Source organism: Aulonocara sp. 'chitande type north' Nkhata Bay, linkage group LG3 (assembly GCF_057382095.1).
Source record: "Aulonocara sp. 'chitande type north' Nkhata Bay isolate Kocher_YH1m ecotype deep benthic linkage group LG3, A_spYH_male_GT1.1, whole genome shotgun sequence".
Classification (NCBI taxonomy): Eukaryota; Metazoa; Chordata; class Actinopteri; order Cichliformes; family Cichlidae; genus Aulonocara; species Aulonocara sp. 'chitande type north' Nkhata Bay.
In genome coordinates, this window is record NC_141346.1 from 22158792 (window position 1) to 22180895 (window position 22104).

A 22104-nucleotide genomic window follows, 5' to 3' on the forward strand; every position below is an offset into this window, starting at 1 on the left:
TATATATATTTACTGTTATGGTAAATATAGATATGCAACTGTTTCAGAGGTTTATGTAGTATCTCTATTTTTATCTAGAAAATAATAACTGCAGTAATTTACAATAATTTCAGATTGTTAACAGATATATTAAATCTATTACACACACTATTATACAAACATGCAGCCACACACCTAAAAATCCACACAAATTTTTTTTAAAAGAAACTTACAGTATGTTTGAGAATCACTGTATTCGACTACCATAACCAACAGAGTCAGAACATTCCTCACTGAAAAGATTGAGAATGACAGTTTTAATGTTTAACATGTTTTCATTTTTTCTCCATCAGTAGTAATAGGTCCTATGCATTTATTAGTGAGCAGTTACAAATGTGCAAAATGAATACATTGAAATATATGGGTGCATTTTGGATATATTAATTTCCCTTGTGTTCATTTTCTCTGTTGCTGACTCAATATCTTTTTTTTTTATAAACAGACAAGGTCAGTACTCACAGAGTCTGATGGTGGGAAATCTGACCTCCATGTTGCCTTGCTGCTGACTGTGTGAGTGTCAGACTGAACTGAAGATATATATTTTTTGTCAGAACTTCCTCTTCCTCTGTTTCTGTGGTGACTGAGGCCCAACAGGGTTCCACTTCAGTCACAAGTGGTAGCGTCTCTCTGCAGCCTACTATTTGTTTTAGCCCTTTCTCACACACACACACACACACACACACACACACACACACACACACACACACACACACATATATATATATATATATATATATATATATATATATATATATATATATATATATATATATATATACATATAAGAATATATATATATAAAAGAATATAAAAGAATAGACAGGAATATATAAGAATATAAAAGAATACATTTAAAAAAAGAAATGAAATCAATATTTATATCAATACACACACACACACACATATACATATATATATACATATATATATATACATATATATATATATATGTGTGTGTGTGTATTGATATAAATATTGATTTCATTTCTTTTTTTGTGGTGCCCAAATTTCTGCACCTGCCTGATTTTGTTGAAACAATTATTGGACACTTTCTGTAAATCCAATAAACTTCATTTCACTTCTCAAATATCACTGTGTGTGTGTCTCCTTTATCATATCAAAACTGACATTTTTTTTATTGTAACAACCAACGATTTATACAGGAAAATCATGATTATTAACAAGGTTGCCCAAACTTTTGCATCCCACTGTATATATATATATATGGTGCATGGAGGCCAAGATAAAGGTAGCATCAGAGCTATTGAAGCTGCAGAAAGTTGCACAAGTAAAGACTCACTTGAAGAGACACACCAGAGAGACAAAGGGCAGGAGAATAAACCAGCTGGTCTCCACAGAACCATCCAAGGTGTACTCTCAGTGGCAAGGGGGCAACATGAGGACAGCATCACCAAGGCTGGAGACGGCCTGGAAGAGCATATAGGAGAAGGATGCAACCCATAACAGCAATGTTCAGTAGCTAGGATGGCTTTTCTATGAAGATGAATAGTAGATGAATACAACACTGAAATCACAGACAAGTTCAGTGAGTTACTTAGATCCCTGGAATAACATCATAACATTCTTGTGACATCTACCAATTATGTGAACACGGCAGACTATGCACAAGGCATTGCCAACCATGCAAGAGATTTCCCCCATATCATATTGCAAAACTGCTTGATGAAGCACAACAAAGCACCGAAGGTGTTCACCGACCCTTCAAGCACTGCAGAAATCCACTGTGGAAAACACTTAATGCACTGAAGCCCCACTGCGTAATGCACAGAACCCAAATGATCCTGATAACTCCTGGTGGCACACACCATAGAAGTCCCCTGTTTAGGCCCCAGTGGGTTTGACCTGATGGACACCCTCTAGAAACATGTTAACTGATGTATCACCTTTGTTTACTTTAACATCCATTTAAGCAGGAAGGTAGGCCAGTTGAGTGAGTATATACCAGTCTTTATTGGGCAACTTGACATTTTGGTAAGCAACAGTTTCAGTGTAATGCAAATTAAGAGTGTGAGCAGACCTCCCCCGTACAATCATTCTCTCACTGCTATTGATTATGTTGCTGCCATTTCCTGTGCAATATTTTGGCAGATTTGCAACTTCCATCCCTATCTTCAATGACCATAGCCCTTCCAGCCTTATTTATTATTTATTATATGTACACATGCCCTTGTACACCCACACAATGCTTCCTGTAACTCACAAATTGTGTATATAGTGTTCTTATATTGTTCTTCCTTTTTTGTATATTGTTTTCTTTATTTGTGCACCTCTGTGGTGCTACCTAATTTTGCTGTGTAAGCAAATGTTCAATAACAATTCAAAAGTTCAAAGTTCTAATGTAATTATGATAATTCTGATGAATAAGAGTAAATCCTAAGTTTTGCAAAAGCTTAAGTTTTGCCAGATTTGCAGAGTAACTTTACCAACAGCTACATGAGTATGTACAAACTTGCTCACTCAGGCACCCACAGACGGTGGAGTTTTAAGAAGTCTGCAGTTGTTGTGGCATTTTCTGGTTGCACTAAACAATTTGTTCATTCTCCTCATCACCTGCAGCAATATCAGCAGTAAACACTAGATGGCAGCATAGGAGAAGCTTCTTCACTATGGTCTGTGGTCATCAACTGAACTGGAATTTTTATTTGTTAATTACCCACTCAAACACATATTTTGAGCTAAAACCACTTTGTTTATGAATGGATAATACAATTCTTCTAGCACAAACTGGATTTATTTTATTATAGGTGCAAATCCAGAACAAAGCAGAGTTGCACTCCTGTTAATACAACGTTTATAATCAAACATTAAGTTTGAAGTAACTACAACATTCTTAAATACAACTTTTTATTTTATGCTCACTGAAATCATTCACAGACCCTGACTTGTTCAGTTTTCTTTTTAAGCATGTGCACACAAATGTTTCTATCCCATCATGCTTTGCAGGAATGTCTGTTTTTAGTATAAGCAGTCTTAAAAAAGTCCCCTGAGGGTTGTACTTTAGTGGAGCCAGGTACAGTGTCAGTACATCAAAGTAGTCCATGTCTTCAGAGACAGCTCAAACTTGATATCGTGATACTCAGCTATGCCTTTATGCTGGTATGCAGGGCCTCAATAGGGGATGTATGGTGAGGCTCTTAATATACCTCTCTATCTCTCCTTGTAGCTGGCACTTATATACTTTTTGACCTCAGAAAACAGAACTTATGTCTAAATAATAATTATAATATCCACATTTTAAGATTGAATTCATTATTTTGATTTGATTTGATATACCTTTATTAGTCCCACAAGGCGAAATTTCATAATTTCATAAGGCTGCTGACCTATTGCACGCAATGGCGGCGCCATCTTACCCTCCAACCATACATATATGACACAAAACATCACATGGGGAAGACAGGTCAGAGAGGTATAACAATGGAAAATGCACCACATGAGGAAAGAGAAGGAGAACAAAATAACTCCCCCCAGACTGAGCTCCAACAGGGAGATCAGTTTGAGAACAGAAAAAAACACCTCTGCACATAGCACACGAAAAAACTCTTAATACACCAAAGAAACACATGACAAGCAACAGGGGTGGGTAAAGGGTGAGAGACAGCCGATTTAGACAGTACATCCGGGCCTGCAGCCTGTGCGCTGGTCTCCTTGATCCACCGTCAGCATCGGAAGGGAATAAGCGTCGAAGGCGTTTGGAAAGGGAGGGGGGATGAGTGTGTGCATATCAGTGTATATGTATGTGTGTGCGTGTCCAGAGTTCAGCTGAGACAGTGTCCTTCGCCCTGCTAGGCTAAGTAAACAGTCTTCCAGCCAACCCAGGTGGCCTTGCATGGAATGGGAAGAACAGTCTAAACACAGTTGTTATCAGGGTGTTTTGTTCAGCTCCAGCCTTGAGGCCGCAGCTGGCGCCAAGAGGGTATCTGCATGAAGTGATGGTGCTTTTTACTTTAGTTCGAACAGCTCATATGAATTTCAAAGCTGTTCTAACAGTCCAACACTGGTCTCTCAATCTCCCGTTGGAGAGCCGTGAGCTTTCTATGATGTTATCCAAACTTACGTTCCGTGATGTTGTCGTTCTTTTTGCTCAAAGAGCAGGTTCTGAGAACTCACGACCGCAGTGCACTTCCCCAAGATGTGATCGAATTTGCGCTCAAAGGTGTTATTCGAGCTAGCCCCTCCAGATGTAATCCAGTTTTTCACTCAGAGGTCTTGTTCTGAGTATTCACGGCAGCCGTGCGTTCTCCAAGATCTTCCCCGTGCTGCACTCAATGAGCCCATTTTGAGAAACTCACGCCTCGTCCCATCATTTCAATCCCAGCGGGCAGCCTTGTGGGGGTTTGAACAGCTGGTTCCGCTTCCTTCATTCTTCGATAAGTCTGGGCCAAGCCAGCTCCGATCAGCAAGAACCCTGTTATCACGGTTCCGAATAGGTAGATATCTTCAGCAGTCAGGCTCACCAAAGCCCAGACTTCTCGTTGAGAAGGGGTGTCAATTGCATTCAGAGACCAGTTGATCAAATCCATAATTCCTCTTTTAGGTTTTAGAGAACAGACTGTGAGAGAGTGTTCCAGGGAAAAGTAATACAAAAAACACGAGACTAGACAAGGACATAAGAGGCTAAGCAGGGAAGCTACGGGAGAGGAGGAGGAGGAGAGGAGAAAAGTGCGACCGCCTTCATCAAGAGCAAGAGCAGAGATTATTTTCTTTACTTACTTTCAACACACTAAGGCACATATTACATACTGTCTTTCGGGTTCACATAGTTGTGTGATATTTGGCTTAAAGTTTCATAAAACAGTTTATTCTGTCCCCTGCGTGCGTGGTTCTGGTACACGAAGTGACAGATAGCTAAACATATGCAGGCACTGAAAGTGTTGAATGATGAGTCAGACGTGAAATAAAGTTGAGGGCTGTTTACTTGTTTGTCTTCACCAATGTATATCTTACAGTGCTTTCCCAGAACTTGTGAAACTACAAAAAAGAAATATGCTCAACAAAAATAAAGAATTATGCATTTGCATAATGTACATATAGGCATGTATATACAAATACTTTTGATTTTACCTCTATATTTCACCTTTAAAATATGTTTTTCTTGCCTTGTTTGATATCATTATTTTCAGCACAACCTCAAATATCTGAAATTTGAGTTATTTTTTCATTTTAGTATACTATATTAGCACAGTTGACCTAAATTCAGACAAAGAATTCAAAATCCGAGTAGAAAACAGTTATATTTCTTACTGTAAAACCCACAAACATGTTTAATGAATCATTTTCACAACTTGAAATGCAAATAGAAATTGTACATTTCTAAAAATTATGCACAAGTTTTGCAAACAACAAAGTTATATGGTACTATTTACCTAAAAATGCAGCCAAGGCCTCAGACGTTTTTTATATAACCATTTAAGTCTATTTACAGAACGATCAGGTGTGCTGCATCAAATAAGAAGGCACACAAATTATTTGTGCCAGTCCAGAAAAATAGTTTGTGTTCAGTATAAGACAGAGGAGAACACCACAGGCCTAAACCCTGCAGGTCTGACAGCAGGAGGTGCATCAGTCCAGTTTTCCATGTGGGAACAGCGTTTACACTGGAATCTGCCTTTGACGGCTTTTTTTGGAGAAAATGTGAAATTCAGCAGTATAACTGACACACAATACAAAACAATAACTGCACAACACACTAACTATAGCCTCCAAACACGCTAAACGTCACTAATGTCTCACATATGAAAACTCGCTCTCTCTGTGTTTCGCTGGCCTTCTTTCCTTTGCGGGTGTCACTCCTAAAAACTTCCCCCTCTCCCTAAATCATTTTTTTTGATTGGCTGACATGGTAAACTCACACCAATAGGGAAGGGGTGTTTTTTCTTTTTCTTTTTTCACTCGCCGGCGGAGACAGTGTTGCCAACTTAGCGAGTTTTCAGACCCCTTAGCAACTTTTTTTCTAAAGAAAGTAGCTAAAAAAAGATGTGAAAGCGCGTATCACTTTTACTCTCAACAAGCAGCGGGTGTTGTAACGCAGTCAGTTCTTCTTTTACTCTTATGCTGTTTTGTGGATCACAAGGTTTAAAACTACTTATAAACACACACACACACAAAGTAACTCCACCAGAGCGCCTATTTCGGGTCACTTGCCGGTCCAAGCCTGGGTAAAGGAGCAGGGTTGGAATTGTTACATTAAAAAAAACCAATAATTGCTAAAAGAAATTTAATTTGTAGTTCTAAATAAACTCTAAATGCATTTAGGACGTTTTTTACTCACTTTATGTCTCTTCCACGATGTTATTTCTCTCTCAAACAACATAGGTTACAATTAGATTAGCATGATCAATTATGCAAATTAGGCGATGATGTCATTTAGCGACTTCTCGCGACTTTTAGGACAACCAATAGCGATTTTCCTTACTGAGTTGGCAACACTGGGCGGAGAGTGTTTGCTAGAGCTGTTGGTAGAAAACGCCATTTTTACCGTTCTTCCCGCTGTAAACACCATTGTTTTGGTCAGAAAAAAGCATTGTGTGTATTTTTTATCATAACTCTGGTTTTACATGGCCCATCGACACAATTCAAAAACTGGTATATAGTTTAAAGTCTGCACTTTCGACCCAAGTTGAAATGGGGACTCTGACTTACTGCATCTTGCAGCTGTGTTGTCTTAAATTGGTCATGTGATTTTGACGCGCTGGTGCGTCCGGCGACCCCAGAGGGTTAAACTTCACCTAAACAATCTGCAGATTTCATTACAATTTAATAAAATATCATCTTGTCTTTATTTTTAGTTAGCACATATCTTAAACACTTAAAGCTGTAAGCTAATGATAGTTATATAAGAGCACATGCTGCTGGTGCAATAAGCTGTATGTCCAATGGATGCATGATCTGATTAGTCGACTAATCGCGGAAATAATCGGTGACTAGTTGACTATCAAAATAATCGTTCGTGGCAGCCCTATCACGAAGTCATGTTTACTTGTCTGGTTTGTGGATGGAAGTGATAAAATGAAGGCTCAATTTTATCCATATATTGATTATTGGGTTATCAATTGTAAGCTTACTATAAATAATTAAAGTCAAGCATAAAGAGATGAGCATCATCTATCAGCATCTTAATCATATCCTCTTCTTACTTCTGAAGACACAGTCTGACCTAAAAAAAATTGACTCATCTCCTTTGACTTTACTGAACAGTTTAAACCCTTTAAAGCCGGTTTCACGTAACTATTTTTAAATCCCTGTAGAACTGGAACCACGTAAGATAGCGCAATAATTTTCTTTGCATATAAAACCAGAGGAGTTGCACTTACATCTTATGCCATCAGCTTGACCTAGGTCATGGTTTCCTTCCACATATAGCTTTGCAAAAATTGCATAAAATGCGCATCAAGAAAAAAACATAATATTCCAGAAACACACTTTGCCGATCGGATCACCCTTGCTACATTGAAATAGATATCAGTGCGAACTATCACATCCGCCATTACCTGCCGTCATTTTTGCGGAAAATTTAGTTTTTTAGTTGTAGACTTTATAAGCCTATACAGTGGAACCCCAACTTACGAATACCCAATTTAATGAAAAATTCAACATACATTCTGACCTAAAAACAATCTCTTATTTTCTTTGACTTCAGTGAACAGTTTCTGCTGACAAGCCACTAGTTACTCAGACTGTGCTCTAGACCACACTTCACATAGAGACATGCCCAGTAAACTTGGCAGGTGTACTTCACAGCTCTGTTTTGGAAAACAAAGCAATGCAACACATTTACATCAGCCATTGACCACAGTCAGTTCCTGCTGTGTAGAAGAACTGAGATGCAGCAGCTCTTTTCTTTTGAACGGCGTTCAGCAAAAAGATTACAAGAAACAAATAGTTTCATTTAGAATCCTACATAACAGACAGCATGTGAACTTTATTGGTACTTTACACATTCGTTATAAACTGTGACACAGATACCTGTGACAAACAGATACAGGCTGCGAGACAAAGACAGAGATCAATTTCATGTTAGGAGTGATAACAAATATATCAAAGCTAAATGTTTTAATCTGTTTTCTGTAACTCTTCTGAATAGCTGCTGCTGCAGTATGACATCAGCCACAGCTTATGTAGCCTGTGCACTATATAAGATTTTATGTAGAGACATGCTCAGTACCAAATTGTGCAGTTATACATACTTCACTGCTTACCATAAATTTGGTTCATCTGTTTCAGAAAACAAAGCAATGCGACACATATACATTTATGGTTGACCACAGTGAGTACCTGCTGTTTAAAAGGAAAGAGCTTCAGCAGCTGTTTGTTTTTTTATAACGCCATTCATGCACAAGCAAAAAGAGCAGAAGCAACAAGTGTTTTAAATTAAACATGTAAATAACAGACAGAAGTTTTTGTTAGCATGTGAACTTTATAAGTACATCAGCCACATTTGACAGCTAGCTATTTCTGAATATACATTGGACATTACATTGTACACACTGACATTCACACCAAACCCAGCAGATGATATACAACTTGTTAAATTGCAATAATATGTGATGAATTTGGATTACTTCATCAACTTCACTTTCACTCAGATGTGATTTTGTCTTCAGTCAGCTCTCTTTTTGTGACCTGTGAGATACACAATTAGTTGTTCATATTACACACCAATGTTAACGTCACAGGGCAGCTACTAAACAACCATGAACCTTTTGCCATTAACCATTATATATGTTTTGTATTTAATATTTACCACACATCACATATTACAGATTATCTGAATGCAACAGTCAAAGATTTATTAATCAAAGTTAATCTCACCTTTGAGTTCAGTCTCACCCGGGCGTAAGGTGGTGTAAATGGCTTTAGAATATAATGTGTCATCATCTAATGGAGAGATACAGCCGGAGTGAGAGGACAGATGACCACAGCAACATCAGTGATGATGAACAATATTTGCTATTCACTGTAATTTTTAGGTCTAATTTAAAATCTTAGGAAAATCTGACAATCAGAAGAAAATAATGTCACTCTTACATCAGAATATTATTTTTCTGCAGTTTCATCTTATTTATTTGTCATATTTACATAAATCTTCGACTGGTAGCAGTGTGACTCTGAAGTGAGGGGTTTTATAGCCTTAAAACATCTATAATAATTGTAAAAAATAAATTTGGCTACTTTGCGGATCTCACCTATAGCAGATTATTTTTGGAACTTAACTCACGCGATAAACAAGGGAACACTAAATAACAGAATTAAAACTGTCAATGCCATCAGTGTGCACTGGGGAAAAAAAGTCTAAAATGTCATTAATAATAATTTAAAAAATTAAGACGTTCAAGCGATAGACACATACATTTTGTCCTGTTGTATTGCACCCATCCCTAATTGAACATACTCAAGTTATTGAGTATTAAAGCACTTTCTCTATATGATAATAATCTCAAAGTGAAGATAGGTAAATGAAAGAGAAATAGCAAAACTGAAATGATAATGAAAATGTTTTGTTGTTGTTTTTTGGTCAATAAGTTGAAAAAGCTTTAAATTGAATCTTACTAAAATAACCAAACTTAACACATATATTACTTAGATCTTACGACTCTGAAGGTTTTTATCTCTATCAGTTACTACAAATATTATCATGTTGCGGGCTAACATTAGGGGAAGGGAACATTATTTACTAAAGGGCTGTGTTTCAGATTTCCATGATCCTGCAGATTTGAAGTAAATGGTTTTTATTCTTAAACAGATGTTGGCCCTCCTCACCTGTTTGTGCAGAAGAGGGATGGCCACCAGAAATCACTAAGCAATCTTATTGTTATAAAATAAAAGTTCATCTTTTGATGTCAGCATACCTGGTGTCAAAGACATTTCTTTCGTGTGACTTCTGATGGTTTGTTGATGTTTATGATGTTGAAACAGTCCTGCCAGTATGAGCAGAATAACCACCAATAAAAGACTTAAACCAGTGCAGAGCACCAGATAGAACTTGAAGTAAGGCACTGTAGGATGACCTGCCAGAAAGATAATTGCACTGTGTATTAGAAATTATTAAAGAGATGTTGTCAATCTTTCAGTCAAGTTTCCTGTAGACTCCTGGTGAAACATACAGCAGAAATGATGTTGTAATTTAATCTAAATATTTATATATTTATTTCATGTAAAAACGCAAACAAATCCTATTCAGTACAATTATGTACACCCAATATGATTTAGTCCTCTTTGGGAAGGTGCACACTGTTCCAGATAATTTTCCAAAGATTTGGCTGAGCTGCAGATGATAACTGGAGATGCATACAAAGGTGTAAACAAATCTAAATAAAACTTAACCTAAGCTAATAAAAAAGACAAAACAGGGACTACAGAAGGGGTATAAAAGCAATTTTAAAAAAAGATGTTGCAGAAAAGATGTCTACAACGACCACATTTGGACTACAAATAGCCTATGCACAGAAGTCCTATGGATGTCAACACCAGATGTTTAGTAGATGTCGAAAAAAAGATCTTGCCTTGTGTTACAAAACAACTTCTTAGTGGACAAAAACTGGATGTCCAAAAATGACAAATGAAAGTACCACTCTGATGTCACTTTGCACAGTGGATATGTTCATGTTTATCTATCTATATATATATTTGTATTTATATATATCAGTGTTCGGGAGTAACGGAATACATGTACCGCCGTTACGTATTTAAAATACAAAATATGAGTAACTGTATTCCGTTACAGTTACCGTTTAAAAAGGTGATATTCAGAATACAGTTACTTTGTTGAAATAAATGGATTACACAACGTCATTTCCTGTTTAATATGTTAGGCTATGCCCTATCCTGGTAATTCCATGCCGGTGGAAACCCAAACAAAACACTTTAAGAGGCTCTAATGTCTGTGTTTCAATCTTGCGGCCCATGTCAGCTCTACTTGCGGCGTTATGTGTCTGTGAGCGCGAGGGAGGGAGAAAAAGGAGAGTCGAAGTTTGCGAGTTATCACCAACCAGAAACCGGAAATGGAAGCATCTAAATATGATAATAACCACTGCAGCCAAAAAGAGTGCCCAAGTGCCTAGTTGTAAGTAAGCTATTAAGACTCGATTGTACACTGTGTTCGTATTTTCCTCCTGTTTTCCACCCTTTCAACGCCTCTCTCTGTCTCTCGCTAGCAAAGTTGACGCAGACAACAAAGTAAAGCTAGTTTTCAGCTACAAGCCTGACACAGAACCCGAAGTTTTAGCCAGAGTTCCCTTTACTACAGTTCAGAGCCGCTAACCTGTTTTAAATACGCGCAGAATAGTTTTCTATACGAGATCGCAGCAAAAAGTGCAGCCTTACCGAATGTCCACCTACTGTTACACATTTTATATTAAGATTTTAAATAGTTACTGTATGTGATAAACCAAACAGATTTGATGGACTAAATATATAGTAATATGTAATATAACGCATATTTTTTCCCATGTACATACCAGATACAGTGATGTTGACAGAGTTGCTTTTTTGTATTTCTCCATGTTCACACCAGTATTCTCCACTGTCAGTTGAAGGATATGCATTACAAATATTGCAAGATCCAATCAATGTTTCCCAGGTTGAAGCACATATTCTAATATCTCCATTTATCTTTTTCATCACTCTCCATCCAGTCCGCCCATTTAGCCCTTCACAGCTGATAGTGATAGATTCTCCTTGAAAGAACTGCTGCCTGTTTGGAAGAACTTGAGGAAAACCTAAATCTGAGACACAAAATCCAATAAAGACTCTTTTTTTTTAAATTGAATCTCTTCTATTTAAAAAATAACAATTTTAAAGACAAGGTTCTTGCACATGTGCTTCTTTTTATTATTGTTTTTAGTTTTTTTTGACAAACACCAATATATACACATTAAGCACTAAAGCTTTCAAATGATATCGATTTATACATAAACAGTTAAAAGTGGCTTCAGTTAATTTCAAAATAATAATTTCAACAAAATAGTAAATAAACATATGCAAGTGGTTATTTCAGAAGTGTTTTAGAGCTGTATTATAGCTCTATTTTAGCTGGAAAATAACAACTGCAGTAGTTTCAGAAACGTAATATTGTTAAAAGATATATAAAATTTATTACACACCTACACACACACACACAGTTAAAAATACGCAAAAAAGACTTAAACTTACTATATGCTTGAGAATCACTGGATTCAGCTACTATAACCAGCAGCAACAGAACATTCATCACTGAACAGATTGAGAATAACAGTTTTAATATTTAACATATTTTTTGTCAATCATTAGTAATAAGTCCTATGCATTTATTAGTGAGCATTTTCACATGTCCAAAATGAGTACATGCAAATATGTGGGTGCATTTTGGATATATTAATTTCCCTTGCATGCACTTTCTCTGTCGCAGACTCAATATCTTTTTTTATAAACAGACAAGGTCAGTACTCACAGAGTCTGATGGTGGGAAATCTGACCTCCATGTTGTCTTGGTGCTGAGTGCATGAGCATCAGACTGAACTGAGGATATATATTCTCTTGTAAGAACTTCCTCTTCCTGTGGTGACTGAGGCCCAACAGGGTTCCATTTCAGTCACATGTGATTGCATCTTCCTGTAGCCTGCTTTATGCCATTGTATTTATTGAATTTCATGTTTTATCAATTATATATAATCGGGGTGCAACAATACATGTATCGGCATTGAACCGTTCGACACAGTGCTTTCGGTTCGGTACACATATGTATCAACAATACAACTTTTTTTTAATTTATTGTATCAACTTTTCTTCTGACAAGGCTGTCTGTGTTGAGAGCTCAGTGGATCTGCGTTCGACTTATCCACCTAGGCTGCACTGTCGAGCAGTGTTGCCAACTTAGCGACTTTGTCGCTATATTTAGCGAGTTTTCAGACCCCCTTGGCGACTTTTTTTCTAAAAGTCGACTAGCGACAAATCTGGCGACTTTTTCTGGTGTTATTGGAGACTTATTTATGACGACTTTTTGACGTGAAAGCGCGTATCGCTCTTACTCTCAACAAGCAGTGGCGCTGCCGTGGGCACTTCGCCCGTGCCAAAGCGCTCAGAGGCGGAGGATAGTCCTCCCCCAGCTGCAATCAGGGCAGGAGATGTGCACACCTATGTGTTCAAACTGCAAATGAACCACGCATGAGCGAAGCCGCTGCTCCCGCACTGACTGTAACGCAGTCAGTTCTTCTTTTACTGTTGTTGCTGTTTTGTGGATCACAAGGTTTAAAACTACTTATAAACACACACACACACAAAGTAACTCCACCAGAGTGCCTATTTCGGGTCACTTTTACCGGTCCGGGCCCGGATAAAGGAGCAGGGTTGGAATTATGACATTAAAAAACAATAATTGCTAAAATAAATTTAATTTGTAGTTCTAAATAAATTCTAACTGCATTTAGAACATTTTTGACTCACTTTATGTCTCTTCCACGATGTTATTTCTCTCTCCAACAACGTAGGTTACAATTACATTAGCATGACCAATTATGCAAATTAGGCGATGATGTCATTTAGCTACTTCTAGCGACTTTTAGGACAACCAATAGCGATTTTCCTTACTGAGGAATTGGCAACACTGCTGTCGAGCGCAGATCCACTGAGGGCAGCGCAAGCTAGCGAGACAGATAGTGCCTGAATTTCCAGCTCTTTTTAGAGAACCGGCTCTTTCGGCTTGTTTTATTGCTTTAATTAATTTATTATTAACAATAATATAAAATTATGCACAAAATGAATTACTAATGGAAAAAAGTGGTTATATTTATATATGTGTTACGGCCCTAGCTGGGCCTCCTGATACTGCCCTTGTGTGGGCGTGGTGTTTTTCTCCGCCTCCTCCTCTCTTACTCCTACCCCCTCTCTCTCTCTCACTCTCCTCTCTCCCCAGGACACAGCTGCTTCTGATTAGCCTCGTTTGCCACCTGACTCCAGTCAGCAATCACCTCTCTGAGGTCATATAAGCTGGGGATGAGCTGTGAGCAGGGTGGGGTGTCGCTGCTTGGTGTGTAGGTAGCCTGCCTGAAGTGTGGAGTTGTGGAAATAGCAGAGCTGCTTTACGTGAGTAGTGTGGGCTTGTGGGCCTTGGCAGCAGTAAAGCCAGCTGCTGTTAGTGACAGGGTGAGCTTGTGGGCCCCTGGAAGTACCTCCTCGTGGTGTGGAGTTTTTGTTTGGTTGTTGTGTTCTTTGTTGTTGCAACCTTTTTTCCCTTTTTCCAAGTGTTATTGGTAAAACGGCGTTGCCGGCTCTTTATGTTAGGATGCTCTATAATAAAGACTCTTTTATTTACTAAGAACACCTGTCTGTTTTCCTTTCATTCTGTTTGTGTGTTTGTGTGTGCAGGGGGCCTAGCAAAAAATGTTTGGGAACCACTGATCTAATTGAACATACGCAATACAACAATTTATAGACATGCACACTATACCTATCTAAAGTACCCCGTGTTACTTTTTCACTCGTGAAAACAAGTAACACGTGAGTGTGCTGTTTAACGCTCCTCCTTCATTAACTCTTTCTCTCTGCACCCTGCAAAGCACACAGGAAGTACAGAACAAATATAAATACAAGACCTTATGACTAAATCAAAAAGAATAGAAATGGATTGCAGTGGTGCTGTGTTAAAGTGTTAAATTGCAGTGTTAAAGCTTCAAATACAGAAATCACCCAGCAGTTACTGAGTAAGTGTGTTTTGGGTTAATCTTGTTTATTTAATAGCAGCATTGTTCCATATATACAGCTCACATGATTAGAAGCTCTTAATGTACTCTTAGTTAAAGAGCACTGGCATGTCGCAGCATGTTTTTACAGAGCTGACCGGCATTCGGGTGATTTAGTTTTATGGACTTGAACTTCGATGTCTACAACCAGTGTTTCCAACGTAACACAAAACAATTTAATCACAACAGCACTGACTTTCACAGAAAGAAGGGGAGGCACTTTAATCAATGGTGTTCTGTATATAAGGGTTGGATTAGTGCAAGAGCTGTTACTGGTGGAGCAGTTTAAGAGCACTGTGCCTGAAATCAATTCACATATGTATACAGTGGCTTGCAAAAGTATTCGGCCCCTTGAACTTTTCCACATTTTGTCACATTATAGCCACAAACATGAATCAATTTTATTGGAATTCCACGTGAAAGACCAACACAAAGTGGTTCACACGTGAGAAGTGGAACAAAAATCATACATGATTCCAAACACTTTTTACAAATAAATAACTGCAAAGTGGGGTGTGCGTAATTATTCAGCTCCCTGAGTAAATACTTTGCAGAACCACCTTTTGCTGCAATTGCAGCTGCCAGTCTTTTAGGGTATGTCTCTACCAGCTTTGCACATCTAGAGACTGAAATTCTTGATCATTCAGGATGCTTCGCAGCAGACACCAAGACTGCCACATCCGTGCAGTAGGAGGATAGTTGCTATAATCTATGCTTTTGTCTCACTATATAATGTTGTGCAGCACACTTGAGTTTTGTCCTTTTTATGAAGCATGCTGCCGATTCACACAGAGGTCACCAGCACTGTGTAAACTTATAATTTCAACTGCCAATGCAAACAAAATCTTTTTTTAAATGACAGATCTTTCTCCTGAGATTTCTTCCAAAAAAGTCTGAAGCTTAAATCTCCAACCTGATTGCCTCAATCAGCTTCAGGTGAGGGAGGCTGTAGGCCCTGCCCATGCGTGGATACCAGGGAGGTCCAGACCTTCAATGGAATTTTACAGCCACACACCCAGACCATGACACTTATGTGTGTTTAATTGATTTTCTTTTATTCTGTGTTCCCTTCCTCCTTTTTCAATTTCTTGTATTTAGTCTATGCATGTTTGTGTGTCTCCATATGAAGTCTGTTTACTTTTTTGTCCGTGTCAAGCTCTTGTGTTGTAGTCAGTCTGGGTTTCCTGTTTTATTTATCCATCATTCCATTCAGCTGTGTTCAGGTGTTTTCTCTCATCCCTGAGCTCATTTGTGCATTTAAGTTTTCAGTTTTCCTTTGTTCATCGACGCATTGTGATCTGTCCTAACCCAGGCTGTGTGCTCTCTCCTAGTATTAGTGTTCTTAGTTTCTATCAGTTGATGGCTGAGTTTTGTGCTTCAGCAAGCTGCTATTTACATTTAGTCTGCATTTGGTTCTTCCCTCTAGAACCACACAGCGCTTCCATGTGTCAGGTGTAAGGGAGCAGATGCTGTTGGCCCCTACCCACCACCCACCCTTACATGCATCGTAACCAGACATTTCTATGTTTAATTTAAAAGCAGATCCTGACGACACAATCGTTGTTTTGGATAACTAAACTAAAAAAACGAAACTAAAAAATACAAAATAGCTTTGTGTCTCTCTCTCTCTCTCTCTCTCTCTCTCTCTCTCTCTCTCTCTCTCTCACACACACACACACACACACACACACACACACACACACACATATATATATATATATATATATATATATATATATATATATATATATATATATATATATATATATGTTGTATATATGTATATATTGGGTATTCACATCTTTTGGGGACATCTAGTTGGTATTATGCATTCCCTAGTCCCTTACCTTAAAGTTAACCAAAACCAAATTCTAACCCAGTCACTAAAACCACATTTTGAGTCTCAAAAATGCCTTCAAACTTAGCCGAAGAAAAGGTTTACAGTTCAACATACTCCATGTTTTATTGTCTTGGGTTGTATAGAATTAACATGTTCATGTGGCATTTGAAAATTTTCCTTGTTCCTGTATGCATATTAAGTTAATTGGTGATTCTCGCTCTGTGTTTTAGCTTCATTGAACACAGAGAGAAAGAAAATCAGTAAAATAAATGCCTGGCTTCTTAGACAGATGTTCATCAAGCGATTTTCTTCTGAATCTCTTCTATTTTGTTTTAAAGAAACAAAATAAAATATTCTCCTATGATGAAATTTAGTCAAAATGCACGTCTTGTTAAATGTATATAGTATAAATTTAAAGCAGAAAAATATAGAAATACCAGGCAACACATTGTAAAATGACTGCAATGATAAAAACAACCCATGTTTTATTTGTTGTGTCACTCTGTCCTTCGCTGATGGAAAAAAAGGAGATACACTGAGAATGTAAACTGAACACAACACAACAGTTCGTACATGTGATTTTTAGCAAGAAATATATTAAAGAAAAACTCACCCTGGCTTCTTAGACAGTTGTTCATATCTTCTCACTTGTTTCTCTGACAGTTTCATCTAAATCTCTTTCATTTCTTTGTTGCTCTCTCAAGTCTTTAAAAATGTGTTCCTTGTGTTTTTCCAGCTTTCCCTTTCTTTCTGTCATTTTGATTATAATCATATCTATTTCCTTCATTAGTTTTTCTGTCATCTTTAATAATAATAATAATAATGGATTGGATTTATATAGCGCTTTTCAAGGCACCCAAAGCACTTTACAATGCCACTATTCATTCACTCTTGCATTCACACACTAGTGGAGGGAAGCTACGGTTGTAGCCACAGCTGCCCTGGGGCAGACTGACAGAAGCGAGGCTGCCATATCGCGCCACCGGCCCCTCTGGCCAACACCAGTAGGCGGTAGGGTAAAGTGTCTTGCCCAAGGACACAACGACCAGGACATAGAGCCCAGGGATCGAACCGGATCTTTAACAGTTCTCCATGTACTTCCGTTCTCTTTTCCAGGTTAATTTTTTTTTATCTCCACGTCTATGCATTTTTTTCTCTTTGTTAAGTATTGGGTTTTCTTTCTCCAACTTTTCCGTGATCTCTTTCATCTCTGTCTTGTCCTCCTGCAGTAGTGTGAAGAGTTTTTTTTCTCTGGTTCTTCAGAAACATCTTCTGCTCCATCAGTTTTTTAATGGTTTCTTGGACATGTTCTAAGTCCTCCACATTGTTCTGCAACTCATTTTTAAGTATTTTCTTTTCATCACATTCTCTCTGTAATTTCTCCTCCATCTCTGTTTGATGTAGTTCATTTTCATCTTCATCATGTATCTTGATTTCCATGTGAATAAAAATGGATGAAAAATGTTTTTAATATCACTCAGAACTAAAATAAACACTTGCTTTCTACAATAAACATTTTTTTTCAAAAATTTCACATTTGCAGGGGGAAATGAAATCATAAACAACATCACAAAAAAGGTAAATAATTCCTACTGAAACAAAATAATGTCAATGAAACCTAATAAATATCAGGTAGACATAAATACTGTGTTTTTAAGAAACATTTTAAACTAAAACACTAAAAAAAAAAAATAGATTATGTTGGTACCAAGGGTAGGGAAAGATTTAGTAATCAGTACCTTTGGCAGAGCTATTTAAAGTTCCAAATTACTGCATCTATGAATTTAATGATTATCTGCATTTGTCAGAAAAGTTTGATAAAGATAGAACTTACTGGTTTTCTTTTGTCCACATTTCCATATTAATAATACCGTTGTAACAATCAATATTAAACAGCTACACTGATAGTAATCTGAACAGCAGGATTACACTGGACCAAGAAGAAATCAGCTGAAAGTACAAAGCACACAGAATATACTGTCTATAACTAAGAAATAATTAGAATCACTCATGAACACAGGCATGTATTTTTTCTACCTGATACATGGATATGTGCTTCTTCAGTCTGGTTGATGTTCTTCTGTTGGACTCTGCAGGTGAGACTGTAGGTCTGTCTCTTGTTCACAGTCAGAGTGCTGCTGACAGTATAGAGGCCATCAGAACCTTTGGCACTGTTTGTAGATTCAGCTGTGATTTGTTTTCCCTGACTGTTCAGCCAAAACACCCGAGGCTCTGGATACCAGCCGTTAGATTTGCATTTAAAGAAGATTTCATTTTTGACTTTGGATATCTCCATGACTACAGAAGAAACAGAACCTACAAAGAAAATTTGGGAAAAAGTTACTTGGAATGCAAAGTTCAGAATTAAAACATTTTTCAATTATTTTAATGGTTAATATCAGCCCAAATTTCTTCTAGATCAGCCCCTGTACCCTGTGGTCACACCAAATATTCAAGCTTTTAGTTGAAATGGTAGGGTGATCTAATTTTTAAACAAACACTAACATGTTTTTTTAAAGTTCCACTGTGGTTTTCCTATTTAATCCTGTTACATGTTTAAATGTCCATCTAGTCAAGCCAAGTGACCTATGAAATGTCTCTAACTCTAAATAGCCCTGTAGATGATCCACTTCCCAGTAGAATAGCCCTCTTGTCACAAGAACCCTTCTGTTATTTGTCAATAAGCTCATCCTTTGATGCTTTCTTTCTTTCTTTCTTTCTTTCTTTCTTTCTTTCTTTCTTTCTTTCTTTCTTTCTTTCTTTCTTTCTTTCTTTCTTTCTTTCTTTCGTTTTGTTTTGTTTTGTTTTGTTTTGTTTTTTTATTTCTTTCTTTTAAGAGCAAATGGGGTTAATGTCAACTTACCAATAACAAGCTCCATGCCAGATTTTGCACCAATTTCAGGAACAAGGCAGCTGTATGTTCCTGCATCAGAGACTTGTACTTTGGAGAGTTTCAATGAAATGTCACCGCATTTCAGTTTGTTGACAGACAGTGATGTTCTTCTGGAGTATAAAGTATTCTGAGTCACGAGCTCCGCATCGTCCCGCTTTAAATGGACAAATCTTGGTTTAAGGTCACGTCTAGACCATTCCACAGTCAAGTCAACAGCATCCCTAGCTGGTTCTAGCTGGCATGGTAAAATGATGTCATCCCCTGTCATTGCAACCAATGGTTGAGTTGGACCAATCATCTGAGACCGACCTGTGGATAAAGTATAATAAACCAATAATATAATTACACTTCATTTGGGTAATTGGGGTAATTGGGGTGTGTACTGAGCCCTCTCCTGTACTCACTCTACACCTAAGACTGCACAGCCACTAACAACTCCAACATCATTGTGAAGTTTGCGGACGACACTACAGTGGTGGGTCTTATCACCAACGGCGATGAGACGGCCTACAGGGAGGAGGTCAGCGCCCTGACCCACTGGTGTCAAGACAACCATCTCACCCTCAACGTCGCAAAGACAAAGGAGTTGATAGTGGCCTTCCGGAGGTGCAGAGAAGTACACACCCCCATCACCATCAACGGCGCTGCTGTGGAGAGAGTGAGCAGCTTCCGGTTCCTTGGTGTACATCTGGCTGAGGATCTTACGTGGTCAGTACACACAAACAAAACAGTGAAGAAGGCGCAGCAGCACCTCTTCTTTCTCAGGAGACTGAAAAGATTCGGCATGAGCCCCCGCATCCTCAGGACCTTCTATCACTGTGCCATTGAGAGCATCCTCACTGGATGCATCACCACCTGGTATGGCAACAGCACCGCCTACAACTGCAAAGCTCTCCAGCGAGTAGTGCGGTGCTCTGAACAGATAATTGGAGGTGAGCTTCCCTCCCTCCAAGACATCTACAGGAAGCGGTGCCTGAGGAAAGCGGGGAGGATCATCAAGGACTCCAGTCACCCCAGCCATAAACTGTTCAGACTGCTTCCATCAGGAAGGAGGTTCTGCAGCATCCGGTCCCGTACCAGCAGACTGAGAGACAGCTTCTTCCATCAGGCCATCAGACTGCTGAACACTTCATAGACACCTCAGCTTCACTACTGGAACTTTAACATTATGCACTACATACCGTACAGTAATACCACTGTTTTGCACATGTCTCACTCTGTATATTTTATTTTATTTATTTTAAATATTCTACTTATTGTTTACTCTATTTAATTTGTAAAATATATGTATACACACACACACACACACACACACACACGTAGAAAAATATTTAGTATACACATCCAGAAATGCATATACTATTATATATTGTACATATATTTATTAGTTTCAGATGTAGCCATTCTTGTATTTTGCTTGTTTACATTATTGTATTTTGCACAACTCTGTTGCTTGTGAAGCTCGCACACAAGAATTTCACTCACATGTGCTGTACCAATGTACCTGCACATGTATGTGACAATAAAAGTGATTTGATTTGATTTGATTTAATTTTTCTTCGACTACAATTTCTCAGATGGTGTTTTCTTTATAGCTTTCTTCCAGTTGTCTTCCAACACTCCCAAAACATATACACAAAAACTCTCACCACATTTCCATTGCATTCATTGTTCAATTTTACTGTACAACTTACCTCCATAATGCCATGTTAGAAGAAGGATGACACCATGAAGCAAAACTAAAACAACTTTGTCTTTCATTCTTGATTTCTGCGTAGTAAAACGAATATATATATATATATATATATATATATATATATATATATATATTCAAAAAAATAGGAAGGAACTAAGTCTAAATAGTACAGACACTCAGTGATCAGATGAGCGATTATGTTTAAACAAAATCACTTAATATTTAATCAAATCCTAAATAAAGTATAGTAGGCTACATTAGACCTTTGCGGTGTTTTTAAAAATGAGAAGAACGAGGTGAAAAAAGGCACATACCTTTGACGTTGCGTGACGAACTCTGTATTCCTCATCCACACATAGTCTTAAAAAAACCTGAATTTTCGGTGGTTCGGCGCGCCGTTTACGTGTGGACGAAAAGGGGCCCAAACGCATAGAAACAGCTGCGTTTTCAAAAATACACTTGTAGGTGTGGACGTAGCGTAAAAGAGTTAGTAGTTTATTTTATTACTACCTTTAATTTATTGCAGATTAGTTGTATTTGCTTAACCCTTGTATGGTGTTCGGGTCTGTGAGACCCGTTTTCAGTTTTTCTCGAAAGAAAAATTAAACAATTAATTATTTTTTCAACCTGAAATTCATTGGCTTTGGCTTATTTTCTGTGAAGAACATAAATCCGAACTAATTTTCAATGACCTCATACTGTACCTCCCCCCACGCATTTACATTACATACAAGGTGTTCGGGTCCACTGGACCCAGGTCTAATAAAAGTGTTGAAAGTGTAGGTCCTGTGTTCCCACACTCTGTCTTCCTCCTTTCTGGTGCTGCTGATAGTGTTTTCTTCCCCTCCTGCTCCCGCACAGTTGCAGCATTGTTGAAAATTCAACTATCAACACCGTCTGC

At 37.9% G+C, this 22104-nt stretch overlaps 1 protein-coding gene and 1 pseudogene across 1 annotated transcript in view; both read right to left on the minus strand.

The window, feature by feature from the left end:
• The window catches only part of LOC147334565 (high affinity immunoglobulin gamma Fc receptor I-like), a 35093-nt gene extending 34564 nt beyond the window's left edge, over positions 1-529 (minus strand). The window contains exons 1-2 of the mRNA XM_086285945.1: positions 499-529; positions 213-272 (exon numbers count right to left, since the gene is read on the minus strand). Of these exons, the coding sequence (XP_086142071.1) occupies positions 213-272; positions 499-529 (91 nt within the window). The remainder of the gene's footprint in view (positions 1-212; positions 273-498) is intronic.
• A 17164-nt stretch (positions 530-17693) lies between these two features.
• On the minus strand, positions 17694-21268 carry LOC147334567 (butyrophilin-like protein 10; annotated as a pseudogene).
• Positions 21269-22104: the final 836 nt, after the last annotated feature.